The following is a 20,271-nucleotide window of genomic DNA, read 5'->3' as shown; positions in this document are numbered from 1 at the left end:
TCCCACTCCAGCACTGCACCACAGCCTACCCTGGTTTGAATATCCCTCCCCTCCACCCCCCCCCCCCATTTCTCCCCAGAAAAACTGATACCAGCAAAGGAGAAACTGAGGCACAGCCCATGGATTATGTGAGGAGTGTAGAAAGGCAGAGACATGAATCTCTATGCAATTGAATGTGAATGCAAAGCAAATTAAAGGGGAAAAAAAACATTCTGCACACAACACTGCCTCTTTCATAAAAGCTTTCTCCTCCCACGCCCAGATGACTCACTCCTGTGCTTCTTATCTGAGCGTCTCTCCCCTTGCCAGCCCAGTGTACCCCTTGGCAGCCACAGGTTGCCAACCCCTGGACTAAAATACTTCAGGGGTCAGTATCAGGAAGGGTTTTCAAGACATGAATATTTGGCCCTGATATTCTAAAATAGAAATTATCTGGTGCTTGGATTTGGAAGGGAGGGGAGTGGGGGTGAGTGTGCAGCAGATATGTTGGATACCAGGGGCAGGCGCTGCAAAACCCACAGGGTTCCTAGTGCTCCCACCACCAGGGCAGGAAGAGAAACTGCAGACCTTTTGAATCCCTGAAGCAGGTAAGGGCCCTTCTTCCCCCACCCTCCCTATACCGTTCCCTCTGATGCTCAGTAACACCTCCCCATCTTTTCCACTTCCTTCTTCTCTCCCACTCCAACAGGGTTTTCTTATGGCACAAACCCTGCTATATCTCTTGGTGCAGGAAGTAGGGGACACACCTGCTACTGGTACTGTCCCTGGCCAAGCCCAGCACTTGTGTAGCTGCACTCTGAAGCTCTTCACTGGGGTGGGACAGAAGCATCCCTGAGGTTTTACTCACTCACCTGGGTCAACCAGAGGTTGAAAATACCCTAGAATTACAGAATGTGATATTAGCAATAAACACCTGAGGCTCTACAGCCTCCCCGCAGTGGAGTTAACTCCTCTTGTACAAAGTGGATGTAAAACACCACTAAATAATTATGATAGTGCTATACTTTACATTCAACTGGCAGAGGTTTAACTATATATCGATGGTGCAAGGCAAAAGAGAACCAGCTCCACTGTCTTTTTTCAAAGCTACTGAGTGAATGAATCTCATTGACTCTAACTTCTGAAAATCAAGCACAGGGATAATCATCCACGCATACCTGTGTTTATCAGCCTATTCACATGAGTAATTTGACTGCAGCTGAGAAGTCTATTAGCATGTTCAAAATTAAGGATAGTGTAACGGGATCAGAGTTTAGACTCATGCTTGGATTGAGTGAAGAGTGCTACAGTGGGCTGCATTGAACTCCTTTTCTGACTCCTGCTATTTGGGGCTTGAGATTTGAATAAAGGGCACAGTGCTATATGGCAGAGGGATTTTCCTTTCCAATATTTGTTACTGGGCATTGACTAATGTTCCTGCCTGTGTCTGGGATTAACCTTGATACCAAGATATTAATATCTGGTTATTTGAGACTGGAGATGCAGAAAGCCCATGATTTACAAGAAATGGAGATCTGTATCTGTAGAATAATATAACCACTCTCAGGGGGTTTTGCTAACCATAGCTGTTCTAAAGCAGATCCCAAAGCAGTCTAATTGTGCAATGCTGGGAATGCCAACTGACACAATTTCCAGGAAACTACAACCAGCTTGCTAACATTTAAATACAACCTACATCGACATTCCACCAGGGGTCAGCAATGTCTTGTGGCAGAGTGCCAAAAACACCCGCAACATCGACCCGTAAGATATTGGCGTGCCAGGGGGAGATGGTGAAGGAACACTGCAGGGCCCAATCCCTTTTGTGGCAATGCAGCCCTGGCTCCTTCCCCACCAAGGTGCACGTGCCAAGCAAAATGCCTTTGTGTGCCACACTCTGGCACCTGTGCCAGGGGATGCCTACTAGGTCTGTGAGAAGCTTCAGCCCCTGATTCGATTCAGTGGAGATTCGGCCTGATTCAGTAGCCGAATGTCTGAATCTGAAATGAATCAGACCTTTGAATCTCTCTGAATCAAATCAGAACCCTCCAAATCGATTCAGAGAGATTTGGAAAGATTCGGAGATTTGGACGTAGACACAGCTTTAAATGTTTTTTCTTCATACCTCTAGGTACCAGGCGTCTCGTGAATGCTGAGATGCTGGGGCAGATGGAGCATCCCACAGGAGTGTGGGGGGCTCCCCAGTGCACTCAGCAGCAGACCCGGAAGTGAACAAGAAGCACTACCGGTCCACTACCAGGTCTGCTGGGGAGCGTGCCAGGGGACCCCCTTGTGCCCTCCAGCTCGGCAACTGGTGCCTCCTGAGTCTGGGGGGACACGCAGGGTCCCCCCGCAGCTGATTACTGAGCTGGGGGGGCCCCCCAGCACACTCCCTGGCAGAGCCAGAAGTGGACTAGAAGTACTTCCTGTCCACTTCTGGGTTCCCTGCTGAGCACATGGGGTGGGGAGGCCCTGTGCTCCTGTGGGACACTCCATCCGCCGCACCATCTCAGTGTTTCCGAGCCGTGCTGGTACCCTGAGGTATGTAGAAAAAACATTTAAAGCTGTGTGTATGGCTGAATTGCTGATTTTCCAAATCAGCATTAAATCTTCAGATTTGGATTCAGCCAAATCGAATCAGGGACAGTGATCTGAATCAACGAATCAAATCACTGTCCCTGATTCAGGCTGAATCCAAATCAAATAAGGCCCACTTCGCACACCCCTAATGCTTACCCCCATTGGTGATGTGTAGGGAGTGCACATGGGTGCATGTGCATCCCCTTGAGTGTAGCATGCTGCATGAAAATGCACCACTGAGACTGTCAGCAGTGCCTGTGGGTGGTTGCCACTTACCGCCCCCCCATCGCTGACACTGCCTACAGTGTCTGTGGGTGGTCAGCGATTGCCAGCGGCATTTGTCGGTGGTCACTGACCCATGATTGGCGCTCGCCACCCCCCTCCCCTGCTGCCGACAGTGCCGGTGGCATCTGTGGGAGCTCTCCGCTTCCTGCCACCGTGCTCCCGCCACTGTCAGCACCACTGTGCCCCCCCAGCCACCAGGGGCACACTTCTTTCAGGCCTACTCCTGTTCCAGACAATTAAATGCCTCTAAGTGAAGGCCATAGATACCATCTCTGTAGTAACCAATTCTTTAATAAATTGCAAGAAGTCTAATAATATTGTGGTTGATAAACTAACATGGTACATGGAGAAGGAAAAAGCTAACTGGTCAGATTCTGTTCCATCTATTAGGGACATAAGCAGACTTAGTCACCTATTCACATCTTCTCTCATAGACTTCATTTCCCCCTTTACACATCATTAATGTGGCAGAGCCACACAACTGTTTTATCATTGTTGCTTGCCAGGTCCTCATCCTGGGTGTGTGGGTGTGCTACACATAGTTAGCTGTCTGTGGTGCATCACCACATTCACATATCGAACTGTCTTTTAAGCCAGCCTTATAGTGTGTGGCATTAAAGCGTCCAGCTCCAGAGTGAATCCTGTTTAGTTTAATGCATAAGTTGCGGGGGATTGTCCCATATATAAGTTCGTAAGTACAAATAAAAACCTCAAATTGTTCTTGTCCTTACAAAATCTCACAGGAGAATCAACCAAGAAAAGGACTCAAAGGATTAAACACATAATATTAAAACAAAGACTGCACTGAAAAGATTTGATTTCTTATTTTTACTGAAGTGTGTTTTGTGCATACAAAAAACGTCCATATTTTCAGGGGGCCTAGTTATTGGTCACCCCCACATATAAGCTGAGTGAATTGTTATCATTCTTTTAGATGAAAAAAGGTCAGCTTACAATTGGAACAATATGGCAAGCCCTTCTGACATAGCAATAGCCCCTACGTGGGTTTAACATGTTGACATGCTGAGTGACGGGAAAAGGAGTACACTCACAGCCACAGCCATGCTCAGGAAAGTGGGATGAGGGGAAAGGGAGGGGAAGCACACCCCTAGTAGCTCGGAGAAAAGGGACACAGAGCCCCTGGCTTGTTGGGCTCTGGCACTCACATAGGAAATAGAGGTTACACCGAGCCCCTGACAAAGGAGAGGGTCTGGGGCATTGCAGAGAATCCCTGAAATACAAGGGGAGAAGACAGAACAAGAGTGAGTGTGGTGGGTATGCTAGAGAGAGACAAAGAGCAGTTGGTATGAGCAACTACTTAAGCCTCTGGGTGCACCATAGAATATGAACTCCTTGGACAAAAAAAATTCACAGTCTGAGGGACAAATCCCCTTTTGGCTCCCAGTCATGATTTTTTAAACTTGGGGTTGATGGAACTACTGACACAAGAAATGCAACCCCTCAGAGTGAGAGCAACAGCTGCAGTATGCTGCCATAGCTGACCTGCTGGGATGGCAGGCAACACTAGCTTCCTAAACTCATTCATCATTCACACTTATAGGACCATTCCCTCAGCCAGTGCCAACTGGCAAGGTGGCAGGGATGTCACTGGTAGCATGCTGATTGACACTACTGAAGGACAGGCCCCAAATGTGTTTAGTAACATTTTTTACTGTGTTTTTGTGAGAGAGGTTTGTATGCATTTTTACCCAGAAGACAAGAAAGAAGACCTGGATTCCAACAAAACTATTTATAAAATGTGTATACAGTCAAGAAATTATTTTGACGTATAATTTGCAAACGTAAACAAAATTCACAAAATGTATCTTTATTTCTTAGGAAAAATGCCACTTGAATTCAGTATAAAAATACTACTTCAGCTATATTGTAGTTTGTGTCCCAGCATCACAATTCTTATACAAGCTGATAGTCTAGATAGTGACAGTCCCTATTAAGTCATGCCACACAAAGTATTATGTGGCTTTCGTTAGTTTGCATCAGAGCCTATCATATCAGAGTCGGACAAATTTTAATGGTGTTTCATAAAATATGAATGATTTACCCGTCTGTTTTCTACAGCATTATCCTGGTAAATATTTTTGAAGACAAGGGAGGACATATAATTTTTCATGCCTAAGTCACGGCCAAGTTCTAAGTCCCCAGTAATTAGAAGCTTTAAAATCTTTTGTTATTTTTACTGTTATTGGATAGCCAACATGCAAAATGAAGATAGGTTCTTAAGCTGTGTCACAATTCCTTATCTTCTCTGGGGTTTGCCACACACTTCCTCGTGGGTGCATCACAGCTGCAAACAAACTGAAACACAGCAGTGCAGGGCACAGTTGGAGAGACTTGTCAAGAGCTCACCCCACCTGAGGGCAGGTAAATGCCATCAGCAGCAATGCCCAGGAGTAGTTTTGTATACTCATTTTCTTTGAGCTTTGATGTTTGATTTTTTCATGAATTTCTGGAAGGAAAAAAAAATACCACTGTTAGTTTGTTTTAGCTTTCTACAGGTACTGTTTCTTTGGACTGTGTTCCATTGCATCTCCAGTATTTCAAAAGCATTATAAAGTTGGGAAAGCATCTATATATAGACAGATGATTTATCAGATGCATCGTATGAAAAGCACGTGTGCTTCAGGTCAGATAGGCCAGACTAAAACTTTTACTGCATAGTATCTTACTCTAGGAATAGTCCACTGAAATAGGCTGAACCGCACGTAGAAGAGAGTAAATGCTCACTGTCACTAGAGGCTCCATGTGTGGCAGCTCACAGTGAATTGGTAACAGCAGTGAGAAGAGATTATAGGAGTTTTGACTGTCAAGACCATGCTGTAACCAACGCATGAAACCTTTTGGTCAATGTGATACAATTGAGGTATACCACAACCCCACAGTTGAAGCAGATAGTATCAAATCATGAGTACAAATATACTTATGTGGGCCATGTTTATGATTTGATTTTTCCTCTCTCGTTTACGAAACCTCAGGCCAGTTCAGGACTGAACACCATGTCTTCTCATCACCTGCCACCAATCAAGGCCATTAACATGATGTTTCCAAAAATCTGGCTTTTCTATTTATTAAAAATTTTCATTCAGCCAGACCTGCTACAGAAAGGTTAAAACTCAGTGTCAGGTTTAATTCCTCTTGCAGTATATAGTATTCTCCCCTGCACTGGAGTTTATTTTAACAAAAGAAATTAATGCATATTAATCTGAGCTGTGTTTTATCTTTGTTCTCTATCAGAGCTGAATCTCTACTAACTGGTAGAAGATTAAAATTTAGAATCTGATCCAGCTGCAAGTAATATCAATGTTCATACTTGAATAGCAAGAAAATCCAATTACATCTAACTTAAATCAAATGCATGCACATTATAATGATTTAAAATTAGGAGCAAATAAAATCTCAAGCTGGTTAGAGCTGAACTTCAGGCAGAGAAATTTGATTACTTGGAGTCTAACATTTGACTTGGACTCAGTTCACAGCTTGAAAACTATGGTTCAGTTATTTAAAGAAAAGGACGTGAAACCAATGTTTCATGGACTTCCATGAGCTTCACTGAAATGGCATCTTCTCAGTCCATAGCATCTTGCAATCCCAACATCAACATTGTCAATCCCAGGGTTTTGAGAGCTATGAAAGACAGGTACTAAGAGTACAGCAGAGACTAGCAACAGCGTGGACAATTCTGTATCCTAGAAATATCCAACACTGGAATTATACAAAGTGCAAGGATCTGAGGAAAAAAGTAGGATGCCCTAATGCCACTTTTACAGCCCCCTAAGAGCTGCATCAAAAGCTCAGCAAAGCAGTATAGCAAAGGCACAAGAAGCACTCTGGTGAACTACCTGTATCAGCTGCCATGCTTGTGGAGACTTGTTGTTTAGACACATCTGCCCTTTCCCCTTCAATGTGACTCTGTCAGAAAAAAAAATGAATAAATATCTCAGTGCTGGCAGAAATGTGACATTTCTGGACAAACATGAAATCTAGCCCATTATGAAATGTGCACTACAAACAGCATTAACTGGTCACTCACATCACTTCAATTTGATCGCAGCTGTTGCTTGGACCATATATTTCAACCTTTGCAACGCGTTTCAGGTGCACAGCAGGTATCCCTGGTCTTATGCAAAGACAGCGTCCTCTTCTGGAGGTCATTGATCCTAATATGGTTAGAAATGCAGTTGAGCATGAGACACTTATAATAAACTCATCAGTCCCAGAGTTTCCTTCATTTACATGTCAGAAGAGAAGGAGAGGTGGAAAGCTGTATTTTTATAGCTGAGAGCAGAAAATCACTTGTCAAATACCATTTTTTTCAGCAGAATTAAAATATTGTTTAAACAACCAAATGAACATTTAAACAACTGAATAACTTCTCTAATGTTCTAATGAGTATTAACATACAAGAGAAGATTATCTACTGCTGTAGTGAAGATCATCTCATCATAGTCTGAGTATGAAACTATACTTCATTGCTGGAAAAACGAATTATCCGTAGGCAAAAGTCACTTAAACTAAGATGACATAAAAATAGAGGTCTTTTCCTGCTTTATCTTCCTTTGCATTATCAATAGCATAAGCCCTCAGCTGCCTCTGGTTTGCTGCTTCAGGTACTTCCAGATGTTGTGTCAGTGCAGCAGCTAAAAGAACTAATCTCTGAGACTAATAAAAGATACCAGATTCACCCAAAGAACCTTGTCTGCCTAATCTCTGAGACAGCACTTTTAGGGCATCAAATATCATTTAACATGGGTTCCTTGGCATTTGTTGGACCTGAAAAATTGAGGGTTTTAAGACAAATTCCTAGATCAGAGTGTGAGGAACAATGAAAAAGAATGCAAGAAGAAGATAAATACCTTGCACCACAGCCATCAGCAGAAGCAGGAATGAAAGAAGAATCAAAGGCTTCATATTTGGCTCTGCTGCTGAGAGATGTCTTCTCTTCTCCTCACTGCTCCTTTCCAAGTGTGGCAGAAAAAGGAACCTTTGAACCCATATTTGTAGGGCTCTTCGGGATTTCTGAGCGAAGGCTTTGGGAATTTCCTCTTGACATCATCTGTTCTCTGTTCCATTCATTTAGTAAACAAAGATGTGCTAGTTTCATTTTTGATTTAGACGAAAACTATGTCCTTCCCCTCAGTTCAGGGAGCTGGTTATTTTTTGCTGAATGCATTATTTAGTTTTACATCAGTAGGCATCTGTTCCATGCTCTGGAATTAGACAGTCAAACTTCTCTATTTTAAAAAAAAATCTCTTTTTAAGAAAGGAGAAGTATATATTTGTAAATATTCTATTAAAATTTAAAAAATAAGGCTCCAGTTATAGGCAGATTGAGAATTACTCTTCAGCATTAAAGACTGAGGATATGCTTATATGGTCTCCAACTTATGCCTGCTCTTTATGCACCCAAATTAGGAATCGTAGGGCATTTGTACATGACATAGGGGTTTAATTCTCCCTAAATTGAAGAGGTAGTTTTTTAAAAACACTGGTTCAATTTAGGGCGAAGTAAATCCCTGTGTTATATACACCTATGTTGGAGCCCAATCCTTACCTGCTTCTCCTGCAGGGTGGGGGAGAGTGAGCTGCTGGTGGGCAGAGCAGTCCCTGAGCTGGCGGGGAGGTGCTGGTGCTTCCCTCCATAACAATGCCCGCAGGCACCCGGCTGGGGCAGTCCTGGGGGAAACTGCAGCTGTGGGAGGAAGAAATGGGCCCCTGCACAGCTCAGGCAGGCAGGCAGGCTCTGGGGGGAAAAAAAATAAAGATCAAGCTCACCACTTTTTTTTTTCTCCTTCTGTGGAGCCTGCCTTCCCAGGATGCTGCCAGGCTGCCTGCACGGTCTGCCTGCACAGCCCCTGAGCCACACAAAGCCCAGTGCTTCCCTCCACGGCTGTAGGGTAGGAAACTAAAAACTCCTCAGAGGTGTTTTACTTTTCAGTGCCCCAAAGTCATTTGAGGTGCATTACACCACTGAATGTGCCACAACAGCTGGAATTAACATACAATACACTGACAAATGTGCAAACAGCAATGTCATTAAAATGGTGCAAAACCTGCTTTACACCCACTTTAAAGTGTTGCCTACAAATGCCCATCGGTAGTTTCTGAGTGGACTGAAATATCTCATTGTGGCCCTAAGTATCAGATCCAGAGAAAGCAAAATAGAAAGTGCATGAGACAATGGCTTGGTAATGTATCAAAGAACATGACTGGGGTAATTAACATGTAGATACCAGACCTGAGAAACCTGTATTTATTTACCAAAATAAACATGCATCCTAAGGAACAGAATGGGAAATAAAAGATGGGGAGATAATTATAAGGGATTTACGGGAAATCTTTTAGAGAGAAGTGTAGGCATGACAGCTGGGTCTAGGAGAAAGACAGAACCATAGTGAAGGAGTCTGATGAATGATCTGGGAAAAACTGTCAGGTTTGCCAGGTGCTGGAAACACAGATTGAACTCACTAGGAAACTGCTTCATGTTAGAGAGTAGGAGCAAGGTATTTCTGTGCTGTGTTGTGTATTTGACTCCAATCTTAAAGGTTATGTTTTTCATTTTTTATATGTTATGTAATAAAATTTATTATTTGTATTATATCCTGCTGATTGGCAAATGACAAGAATGATTGTCAAGGAAACTGACAACCACATGTATTCCATTCAGACAAGAACAGCAGACCTTATTCTTTCTGCAGAACCTGGGAGGATTTTGCAAGGTAGCAGAGCCTTCCTCCACTGATCTGTATGGTCTGGTCAGGATGCTGGTTAGACTGAGATTTTGTCAAGGAGAGCATCTTCTAGGAACAAAATCTGGTTGAAGCACTAAGTATGCACAGAAGAACAGCTGGAGAGGGGACTTGGAGCTCTGGGATCACTCCTCAGGTTGTCACAAGTGATCACAGGAGATTCTTATAGATTTCCAGTTCCTTTGATAAATTCTTGGGTTCAGTTACCTCCTGTGATGAGTAATTCCATAGACACACATTGTGCAATGCAGCATTTCCTCTTGCTATTTCTAGAAGTCATTACTTTCAGCTTTAAAGAAACTCTTGGCCTTGTGTTATAAGACAGGAAGTGTTTTTTGTGCATATGACAGGAAGTGTCTTCATGTCATATAAGACAGGAAAGGTTTTTTGTGATTCTTCCTGCAGTTTTTACTCTCCTTCCATTTACCTTCATAGCACCAGAACTCCCATTCCTGGATGGAATTCCTCATTGGCTAAGGAGACAAGATGTGCTTATTGCAATACCCATATTCTTAGTGCCCAGAGGAGTGTTGCTCTATGTCAAGATGTTTCCTTTCTGGGAACCCAAAACAAGTATTAAAATTGCAACAAGTTTTATGAGAATGCCAACTCCTCCTACAGAAAATCAATTAGTGTTTAGTATAATCCGAGACAGAGAATTCAGAGGATTCCATGCAGACTAAGTTAAATTCTACTTTCATTGCATGTGTTGAAAGCATCACAGAAGTCATGGCTTCACACTATGTGACTTTATGGTTTTTATGATGTACTGCAAAATGATCCAAAAGGATGGAGCCTTTAACATTTAGTTCAGCCACAAAAACAGGCTCAATCTAAGCAAATGCCTCTTACTGTATTACTTCAATAAGATGTTAAAACTTAACCATATGGGCACTTTTTCCTCTCCTGGTGGTCCTGAACAGTCTAACCTCAGGCTGGGAAAAATACAGCCCACGGGCTGGATCCAGCCTGCCAGGCCATTCTATCCAGCTTGTGGGGCCCCTAAAAAATTTAGTAAATTAATATTTATTCGCTCCTGGCTGCCTGTCAAAGATGATGGGAGCTGGGGCAGTAGGACACAGGGGGAGCTGGAAGAATTAAGCAGCCCAGCCTGGCCCCACCTCCAGCTATTTCCCTGCCTCCCTGCTACTGCATTGCTCCAGCACTATGTGGCTCCTGGCTACATCGCTGGAATGAGGAGCATGGGACCCACACTGGTAGGGTGTGTGTTTGTGTGTGCAGGGAGGAGCGGAGTATGTATGTGTAGGGAGGGGCAATGTGTGTGTGTGTTCATAGGATGAGTCCCACATGCAAATCCCACCATACACATGCACCCCCGCTCATACTGCCATACACAGACTCCCACATCCACACTCCCTTACACACCCCAGGCCCCCTGCCCCCCACACACAGCCCAACACAAACCTCATACCCATCCACACTCCACATATCCACACAAACACCCACATACTCCCTTAGCTCATATGCAGACCCCCACAGGTATCTACCCTGACACACCCACACCCTCCCCCACACCCCACACACCCTCAGCTCCCCACAAACCTATACCCACCCCCATGCCCCCCACAATATACGAGAGTAAGACTTCATTTTAAGTTATTGTGCAATCACCTCTATGTACACTACACAAACACATGTAAAAACATTTTTTAAATAAAATTAATGTTTTAGATTTTTTTTTTAAATATAATGTGGTATTTTTCTGGTTCTGAGATGGCAAAACCTCTTGCTGAAAGGAGTACTTCTGGGGCCAAGGGGAGGGACGTCTGGTGGCAAAGGTCAGGGGTTAGGGAGTGGGACTCCTGGTCACAAGATGATGACCAGGGGGCAGGGCACCTGTCAAGGGATGGGGCTACCCATGGGACCCTCAACAGCTTGCCAAAACTTGGTAAGCGGCCCTTCACCTGAAATAATTGCCTGCCCCTGGTCTAACTGCAGCAGCAGTGCTGCCAGAGCTGGAAGGATACTTGCTTCAGAATCGGCTGTACCACCCAGGTAGTGCAGAAGTGTCTTCATGGCCCTCCAGCTTGTTGCCAGGCAGTACCAGAACCCTCATGCCAAGCAGCAGAAGTGGGTGACTCTACTGGTAGAGAGGAGGTCATGGAACCATAAAGAATCATTGAGAAGTAGGGTTGGACACCACCTCTCTGTTCATCCAGAGGTCCTTCTTCCACAAAGAGGCATTGTATGTGCATGCACTCAATGGTGTCACTAGAACTGGAGCTGTGCCAGCAAACCGTTTGAGTATACAATAGGCCTTTATTGTCATTGCAGCTAGATGTTGAATGCACAGGCTTAGGCAAAACTCTAAATGTCTGCCAGCATCACTAGTTAACAGTGCATAAAGATCATGCCCTGTAAGCAACCTAGTTCTTCTGGAAACCCCCCCACAATGGGTTCTAACTCCAGGTTATTGGTCCAGCACAGGCTCTTGCTTTTTGGCTCTAGACTTCTGGCTTACCAACTGAGGCAGCCCCCACCCACCCCACCCTCCAGGTTTACTGTCCTGGCTCTAATAATGAGGACTAACCCCATGACTCAGTTCCCAACACCCAGAATAAGAATGGCAAGTACTTAGGAAAATATAAGGCAGAACAGGGATGTTTCTAGTAACTTTTAGGTCCTTGCAGGGTTTTCTTGGATTGCAGTTCAGTTTTAAGCAACAACAGTCTACCTCAGTCCAGTTCTGGACAACTAAGTCCTTTTATGAACCTGGCCTGATGCAAGACTACTTCTCCAACACCTAGAAGTCTAACTGGAGGCCAATGAGTGCTGTGGGCACTCAACAAAAATGAAAAGCGGGCCGTCTTAATTTCACCATCGCTGCAATGAAAGAATATTTATGCCCAGAGTCACTGCCCATTGAAAGCAAAGTGAACCTTCACATTACCTTCAGGAACTTCTGGAACATGCCCATTTCCATGTTAGGAAGATGTTGGAATAATCAGTCCATGCTTGTACACCACTTGGACCCTGCTTGCACACCACTTGGACCCTGCTCAGGGTGTGACCTATGTAATACCTGTGACCTAAGGAATAAAAACATTTATTTCAAAATGGATTTACAGCACTGCAAATGCTTCAGTATTGGTTTCCATAAAACAGATAGTTCTTAATTACAGGTAATTGGCCCTTAGATAGACATTGGAGCAACAAATCACAGGGCTTCTACAGGAATGGATATTATAGAATATCTGGAAGCTAAATAAAAAGATGAGACAAACAACCACAATGTGTGCTCTCACATGTCCCGAGCTGTAGATTACAGAACTGAAAGAAAAGGACAACCAAGCTATATCTTAGGAAATGGTCTGGCTTTTTAAAGGGCAAGCAGCACCAAGGGAACAATTGTGTGACTTGTGCAATCTGTGATTTGGCATAAACCCACTGCCTGCCACACTCTGAAGTCAAGGATGCTTTGAGGCACATGATTTTGTTCCATCCGCACATTCCATCACTAGCCCTAAAGTCAGCCAAAGTCAGCCAAGAGCAGCTGCTCTTGTAAATACCTGTGCACCAAGTTTGTTTGGTGGAAACACACGAGAGATTGTTTTCAGCAGTTTCTGGGCACTGGAACACCCTCCTCCTTGGGGATGGTAAAAGCCTGGGCCTGGTCATCTTCCAGAAGGGTTCTGTGACCTGTTTTATTTGGGCAAGACTTCAGGAGGCAGGGCTAAGTTTAGGGGCTTTGCTTGGGGAATTGGTTCTATACATATTATTTTATTTTAATATCTATATCAGTCTTTACTGTATGTCTATTTTTTATTGTAAGCACCCTAAGCCTTTTTTTGCAGGGGTGGGAGGGAGGACCAGGGGGGTAGGAGCATGTAAATCGAATAAAGAAAGAAAGAAACAAATGCATGATTTTTTCAACAGTCCCTCTATCTCTGCAGGGAAGTCCAAACTTCCTTATAGACCTGTCACTAAAACCAAAAGTACAAAGCCTGACAGAGATTTCCAAAACACTTCCATATCTGCCTTGTCTTCACAGCCAGGACATCCCACAATAACGATGATGAAAAGAAACACTGGCACCATGAACCTAATAAGTGAAACTCATGCATGGGAGACAGGCCTTTTGTGGTATATGATTCACAGCTGAGTCAGTCCTAGAACCTGTTAGGGTAAGCACAAACCCTGCTACTTGCAGAATAAATCGTTAACCCATGCTTTGCCCTAATTTCCCTTCACTAACAAAAAACAAACTAATAAAACTAATAGCTCTCACTTAACAAATGCTCTCTCAGTTAGGCCCTCTAAAGTTTGTTTGGAGCAGGTCCTTTGTCCATGATTGTAAGGATTTTCTAAAAATAAGCACAAGGAACAGCCATTTTGGACAACCTGAGAGAATCCACAGAGAACAACTGAGGTTGATAGCATTAAAGCAAGAGAAACTATTGAACACATATCTACATCATTTTCGTACAACAGAAACTACAACCTGAAGTAACAGCACCTTTATCTGCCCCATGCAGTCAAGAACCTCCTCTTCTAAAATGCAAGGGAACTTCTAGCCTCTTTAGCTTGGACCACATCCTTGCCCATACAGACTGCTCAACACAATCAACATGTATGTGTTCCTGAAGCCTCTGAATGCACATATGGCAGGAGGACTCCAGGCTGTCTTTGCTCTGCAGCAGTGCTGAACCTTTTCCTCTTCTGAGGCCTCTGCCAGAAATATCAAAATATTATTATTTAGGTGAACAGGTTAAAAAAAATATCTAAAAACTTGTCTGTTCATATCTTATCCAACCCCCTGAAATTGGTGTTTTGTGATTGACATACATTTGGTTCTAGGCAAGTCTTGTTCTAGTTCTAGTTGCTTTAAGAAAATGTAATGGTCACAGTCCCTCCTCCTATAGCTCCTTGTTCTGTAAGGGAGGGAGAAAAATTGAGATCCTGCACACTAGTAGAACAGAGCCTGATGAAGTGGTTAACAGTGATGTGATTATAAAGTCTTGGTCCTCCACAACTGCTGGAGAGGACTAGTGGGTTGTATTAAGGAGACAGGGATATAGTGAGCTGTATTAGGAAGACAAGATAATGGCCAATGGCTCTGCAATCACATCAGCCAACTCCCTCAGCTCCCTTAGGTGTATTCCACCAGCCGCATGGACTTGTACACATTCAGATTTTCTAAGTTGTCCCTAACCTGTTCTTTCACCACTGTTGGCTGCTCACATCCTCCCCAAACTGTGCTGCTGGTACAACAGTTTGGGAGCTGACCCTGCCTGTGAAGACTGAGTCAAAAAAGGCATTGAGCACTTCAGCTTTTTATGCATCCTTTGTAACAAGGTTGCCTCCCCCATTCAGTAAGGTGCCCACACCTTCCCTGATTCTCCTCTTGCTACCAACATACTTGGAGAAACCCTTCTTGTTACCCTTCACATCCCTCACTAGCTGCAACTCCAATAGTGCTTTGGCCTTCCTGACTTCATCCCTCCATGCCCAAGCAATACTTTTATACTCTTCCCTAGTCGTTTGTTCAAGTTTCCATTTCTTATAAGCTTCCTTTTTTGTGACTTTGTTTACTAAAGAGTTTCTTGCTAAGCTGAGTTGGTTTTCTGCCATACTTGCTAACCTTCCTTCACATCAGGATGGTTTTTCCTGCACTCTCAGTAAGGCTTCTTTAAAGTACAGCCAGCTCTCCTGGACTCTTTTGCAGCACTGTGCTAGACTCTTGGCAACCCAGGGTGAACTTTTAGTATTAGGCCCCCTTCACCAGAGATAATGATAATGATAAAAATAATAAATTTACCATTTTCGAGCCCCTTTTCTGTCCAGGTGGCTGCCTGGTTCACCCATGCCTGCGTCCGGCCCTGCTCCTCTTCCCTACAGACTGACTTCCCAGGGGATCCTGCCCATGAGTTCCCTGAGTAAACTGAAGTCTGCTTTTCTGAAGTCCAGGGTCCTTACTCTGGTGCTCACCATCCTTTCTTCCCGCAGGATCCTGGACTCTATCATCTTGTGGTCACTGCTGCCCAAGTTGCCATCCACTACTACATTCCCCACCAATTCTTCCCTGTTTGTGAGCAGCAAGTCAAAAAGAGCACAGCTCCTAGTTGGCCACTCCAGCACTTGCAGTGGGAAGATGTCCCCAATACTTTCCAAAAACTTCCTGGATTGCCTGTTGTAGCAAGAACTGAACTAATGTAGCTGATGTTAACATAGAGTGTAATAGTAGTGAAATATAACCATGTTAGTCTTGTCCTGTAGATAACTTGAAAACTACATTTTGTATTCTTTTTCTTGACATAAGTGAATGAACTCTGGATGCCCTTTATGTATGAGTGTATGTGAAAGGGTAAATGGTGAGAGAATGGCATAGAGACAGGAAAAGAAGATTTAACTGTGTTTGTAAGCAACAAAGCACCAAATGTGTAAGATACCAGTCAGCAAACTAATTTATAGATGGCTGAAGAATCCCTTTGAGGCCTAGGGCACAAAGGAAGTAACAAGGAGGAGGAATATATACATCCTGCCAGATAGGCAGCAAGGACACTCCAAGGCTGAGATACCAACTTTTACAACCAACCTGACTTTGGGCTTAGATAAGCAGAAGATGGATGAGGAACAATTGCAAAAACAGAAATTTGGCATGGAAAAACCTCAAAGTGCAAAACAAAGGATGACAATCCTCATAAAAGAGGACTCTGGAATATACTGGTTGGGTGAGTCTCTCCCAACAGTTGCTTTTTCAGAACACAGACAAGTCTGTGCACCCTGCTCCAGCCTGTTATCTGCATCTTCTCTCAATAGGCCTGGGCTGGCCACCCAGTACTACTATTGAACAACTGCTGCTGGTAACTATAATATCTGAATGGAATGGTTGTGTTTGTGTAAGTCTGAGTGTAATGATGGGTAGGATGATATGTGTGTGTCTATATGAGTGGTGTGTCTGAACCTCTATGTCTAATTCATGTAATCAATAAATGTAGCGTTTTGCCTCATCCCCCTTTATCAGGTTTTGGTCTTGATTTGATAAATTAGTCATTCAAAGTAACACTGTGAACTGCTGTATTACCATCCCAGCAGATGTCAGGGTGATTGACGTCCCCCTTGAAAACTGGGGCTTGTGATTGGGAAACTTCTGCTAGCTGTTTGAAAAAAGCCTCATCCACCGCTTCCTCCTTGTCTGGTGGTCTATAGCAGACCCCCACTATGACATCCCCCTTGTTGCTTTCCCCTCTGACCATACCCCAGAGGCTCTCAACAGGTCTATCTCCAGCTTCATATTAGAGCCCTGAGCAATCATATATGGCTATTTGACATAAAGTGCAACTCCTCCTCTTCTCCCCTGCCCGTCCTTCCTGAACAGTTTGGACCCATCTGTGACAGTGCTACAGTCATGCTAGCTATCCCGCCACGTCTCTGTTATTCCAATCATGTCATTGTGCCATGACTGTAAGGACTTCCAAGTCTCCTGCTTGTTTCCCAGGCTCTGTGCATTTGTGTACAGACACCTGAAGAAACTAGACGATTTCCCTGATTTCTCAGGAAAAGTGAAAGCATCTCCCCTGTTGTCCCCTCCTGCTTGCTCTTCCTCCAGGTCCCCTGCTTCCCCACTTACCTCAGGGCTTTGGTCTCCATCCCACAGAGAAGCTAGTTTAAAGCCCTCCTCACTAAATTAGCAAGCCTGTCTGAGAAGACACTCTTCCCTCACTTCAGCAGCTGGATCTCATCTCTTCCCAGAAATCCTTCTTCTTGGAAGAACATCCTATGGTTGAAGAAGCCAAAGCCCTGCTGACAACATCACCTGTGAAGCCAGGTATTGACCTGCAGGGTGCACTTATTCCTGCCTGGGCCCCTTCCCTTGACTGAAAGAATCGACAAGAACACAACCTGAGCCCCAAACTCCCTCACCCTTGCACCCAAAGCTCTGTAGTCAATTCTGATATGCTCAGGGTCTCCCATGGCAGTGTCATTGATGCCAACATGGTGGAGCATCATACGGTAGTAGTCAGAGGGCCAGATGAGCCTTGGTAGTCCCTCCATGATGTCTCAGATCCAGGCTCTGGGCAAGCAACAGACCTCCAGTGACAAGATGTCAGGTTGGCAGATGACTCCCTCCATCCCCAACAGAAGAGAATCTCCAACCACCACCACCCATCACTTCTATTTGGTGGCAGTTGCCTTGATCCTTCCCACCTTGGTGAGGTCTGTCCTGTCCTCCTCCACCAATGGAACGTGCTCCTTCCTCTCTGCTGCTAGGGCTACATATCTGTTCTCCAGACGAACCACTGCAGGTGGAGGTAAAGTTCTCTACTTGCTGCCAGAAGTCACAAGCCTCCAGCTTTCACCCTCCTGGGAGTCCATGTCCTCTCTCTTCTCTTGCGCTGTGTCTGACATTTCTTCCTCCACAGTCCCAGAGGTCTCCTCCAGCATCAAATTAATGAATGCATCATGGCAGAGGATGTTTTGGAGCCTCACCACCTCCTCCTGTATCTCTCTTGCCTGTTCCTACAGAGACACCACCAGGAGACACTGCTCTCACCACAGCTCCCCCCCGCCCTCCCCGCAACCTGGTCATCACTGGAAGGAACCTGCAAGCCACAGTCCCCACAGCACCAAACTGGACCTGGGTGGCAGCCTCCTTGGTGAGTGGTCCTGCCTGGACAGGCACCTCACAGGTGGAAGCAGAGGCAGTGGCTTGCCCTGTTTGCATCCCTGTTCATTGACTCCTGGGTCACCTGAGGGGTCTCCTTTTATACCCTGCTGGGCCTGGACTGGCTCTGCTCCCTTGTTATGGCTTCTGTCAGGCCCAGGCAGCAATCACTCAGCAGTCAGCAACCATTCTCAGCTTCTCAGACCACACCCCCCACACACACAGCCCACTAAACATACGCTCAGCAAACCAAAGGCACAGGCAGCTGCATCACTTACCTTCCCTGCACAGGATTTGGTGCCTGGCTTCTCTCTCCTTTCCTCCTCTTGCCCCCAGCAAACTTCCTGCAAACTGCTTACCCTGTTTGCATCCCCTGTTCGCTAGTTCCCTGGTTCTCCTTAATGAATTTCTCCTTATTGAACCTCAGGAGAATTCTTTTAGCCCAGTCCTCCAATTTATCTAGGTCTCTCTGAATCCTAGCTCTACCCTCCAATGTATCTACTACTCTCCCCAGATTGGTGCCATCTGCAAACACACTAAACTGCACTCCATCTCATCTTCCAGGTCATTGATGAAGATATTGAACAAAATCGGCCCCAGGACTAACCTCTGAGGCACTCCACTTGATGATACAAGCTGCCAACTAGACATACAGCCATTGATTACTATCCTTTGAGCCTAATGATCCAACTAGTTTTCTATCCACCTTCCAGTCCATTCATCCAATCCATATATCCTTAGCTTGTTTGTGAGAATGTTGTGGGAGACTATATCAAAAGTCTTGCTAAAGTCAAGGTATATCATGTCTGCTGTTCTTCCCACATCCACAGAGCCATCATAGGACATAATCAGGTTATTGTTATCTCATCATAAAAGACAATCAGGTTGTTGAGGCATGAGTGTCTTACCATTTGTGAATCCATGCTGACTGTTTATAATTACCTTCTTTTTCCTCCAAGTGCTTAGAAATGGATTCCTTGAGGACTTGCTCCATGATTTTTCCAGGGATGGAGGTGAGGGTGACCAGTCTGCCACAAACCCCTGGTGGTGTTGCTGGCATCCAAAGTCTTAGATGATCTTCTACCTGGAATCCTGAGATTTAGGGGTTCAGGTAAGGCATGCAATGCTTTTTTTTCTGGGTCTGGATGAATTCCATTTTTGTTAATGATATGTCCAACAGGACTCAACTTCTGAAAGCCTTACAACCATAGAGGCAGGACCAAAATGTTTTCCACAGGCACTTCAGGAAGAAAGGCTTTTGAAAATCCATGAGGGGCACCAGGATATAAACAAAAGCAGAGCAACAGCACAACCATCTATGTGGCAGCCCAGGCTAAATAAGCAAATTCAAATTTTAGTACAAGGTTGTGAGAAATGCAACAACAAATAAGTCTCCATTACTTTCTACAAAGAATCAGATGAACCTTGGCAGCAGGTAGCAATGGATCTATTTTTCAAAAAGGACACACATGTGTTTTGCTTACACAGACCTCACTAGTACAAATAATCCAAAAACTGAATTCTGTATTTGCCAGGCACAGTGTTCTTGAGGTCCTTATGTCAGACAGCGGACCTCAGTTCACCTCTGAGTTATTCCTAGAGTCTGCAGAAAGCTGATTTTTCAGCACTCCCATTGCTTCCACCCTCTTTATATTCTTCCTTGACTTTCTGTTGCAAAGGAGCTGTTAGAGCAAATGGAGTTGGTGATAGTACCAATTTAATTTTATATTTCCCTGGTAACTTCCTCAACACTGTGAAGACCTGAGGATACATCTCTTGTATATTTTGTGTTTTGCTATTAATTGAGCCCAGTTTCAATACTGCATTAGAAGTGTGTGGTCAGTTCAAGGGGAAACTGGAAAAAAGAGGAAACGTTTTGTCACAACCTATCAATCCTCCATGTAGTTCTTGTATTGCTGGCAATCTTTTTAAGAGAAATGTTAACCCTTGTACCACGAAGAGTTAAAGACAATTTAGCACAGCTGTGTGAAGCAAGCCATTAAATCACTTCAATGAAATACAGTATTTCACTTTATG

At 44.4% G+C, this 20,271-nt stretch overlaps 1 protein-coding gene across 1 annotated transcript; it reads right to left on the bottom strand.

Annotated features, from left to right (window-relative positions):
- Nucleotides 1-4,677: 4,677 nt before the first annotated feature.
- LOC149871005 (C-X-C motif chemokine 11-like) lies at nucleotides 4,678-7,862 on the bottom strand. The gene is made up of 4 exons (XM_090034801.1): nucleotides 7,716-7,862; nucleotides 6,893-7,019; nucleotides 6,702-6,771; nucleotides 4,678-5,311 (listed from the first exon to the last, which is right to left on the bottom strand). The coding sequence occupies exons 1-4, from the start codon at nucleotides 7,768-7,770 to the stop codon at nucleotides 5,270-5,272; spliced, it is 294 nt and encodes a 97-aa protein (XP_089890927.1). The 5' UTR covers nucleotides 7,771-7,862; the 3' UTR covers nucleotides 4,678-5,269.
- Nucleotides 7,863-20,271: the final 12,409 nt, after the last annotated feature.

The sequence above is a fragment of the Crocodylus siamensis genome, chromosome 2, assembly GCF_052110815.1.
Source record: "Crocodylus siamensis isolate JL-2025a chromosome 2, ASM5211081v1, whole genome shotgun sequence".
Taxonomy (NCBI): domain Eukaryota; kingdom Metazoa; phylum Chordata; order Crocodylia; family Crocodylidae; genus Crocodylus; species Crocodylus siamensis.
This window is presented reverse-complemented; position numbering and strand designations above follow the sequence as displayed.

Bases quoted from the DNA above. Each gene is read 5' to 3' on its own strand.
- LOC149871005 (XM_090034801.1), bottom strand. From the start codon at position 7,770: ATGAAGCCTTTGATTCTTCTTTCATTCCTGCTTCTGCTGATGGCTGTG. The intron at 7,020-7,715 runs GTATTTATCTTC...TAACCATATTAG, and splicing joins GCTGATGGCTGTGGTGCAAG to GATCAATGACCTCCAGAAGA. The intron at 6,772-6,892 runs GTGAGTGACCAG...TTTTTCTGACAG, and splicing joins TGCGATCAAATTGAAGTGAT to AGTCACATTGAAGGGGAAAG.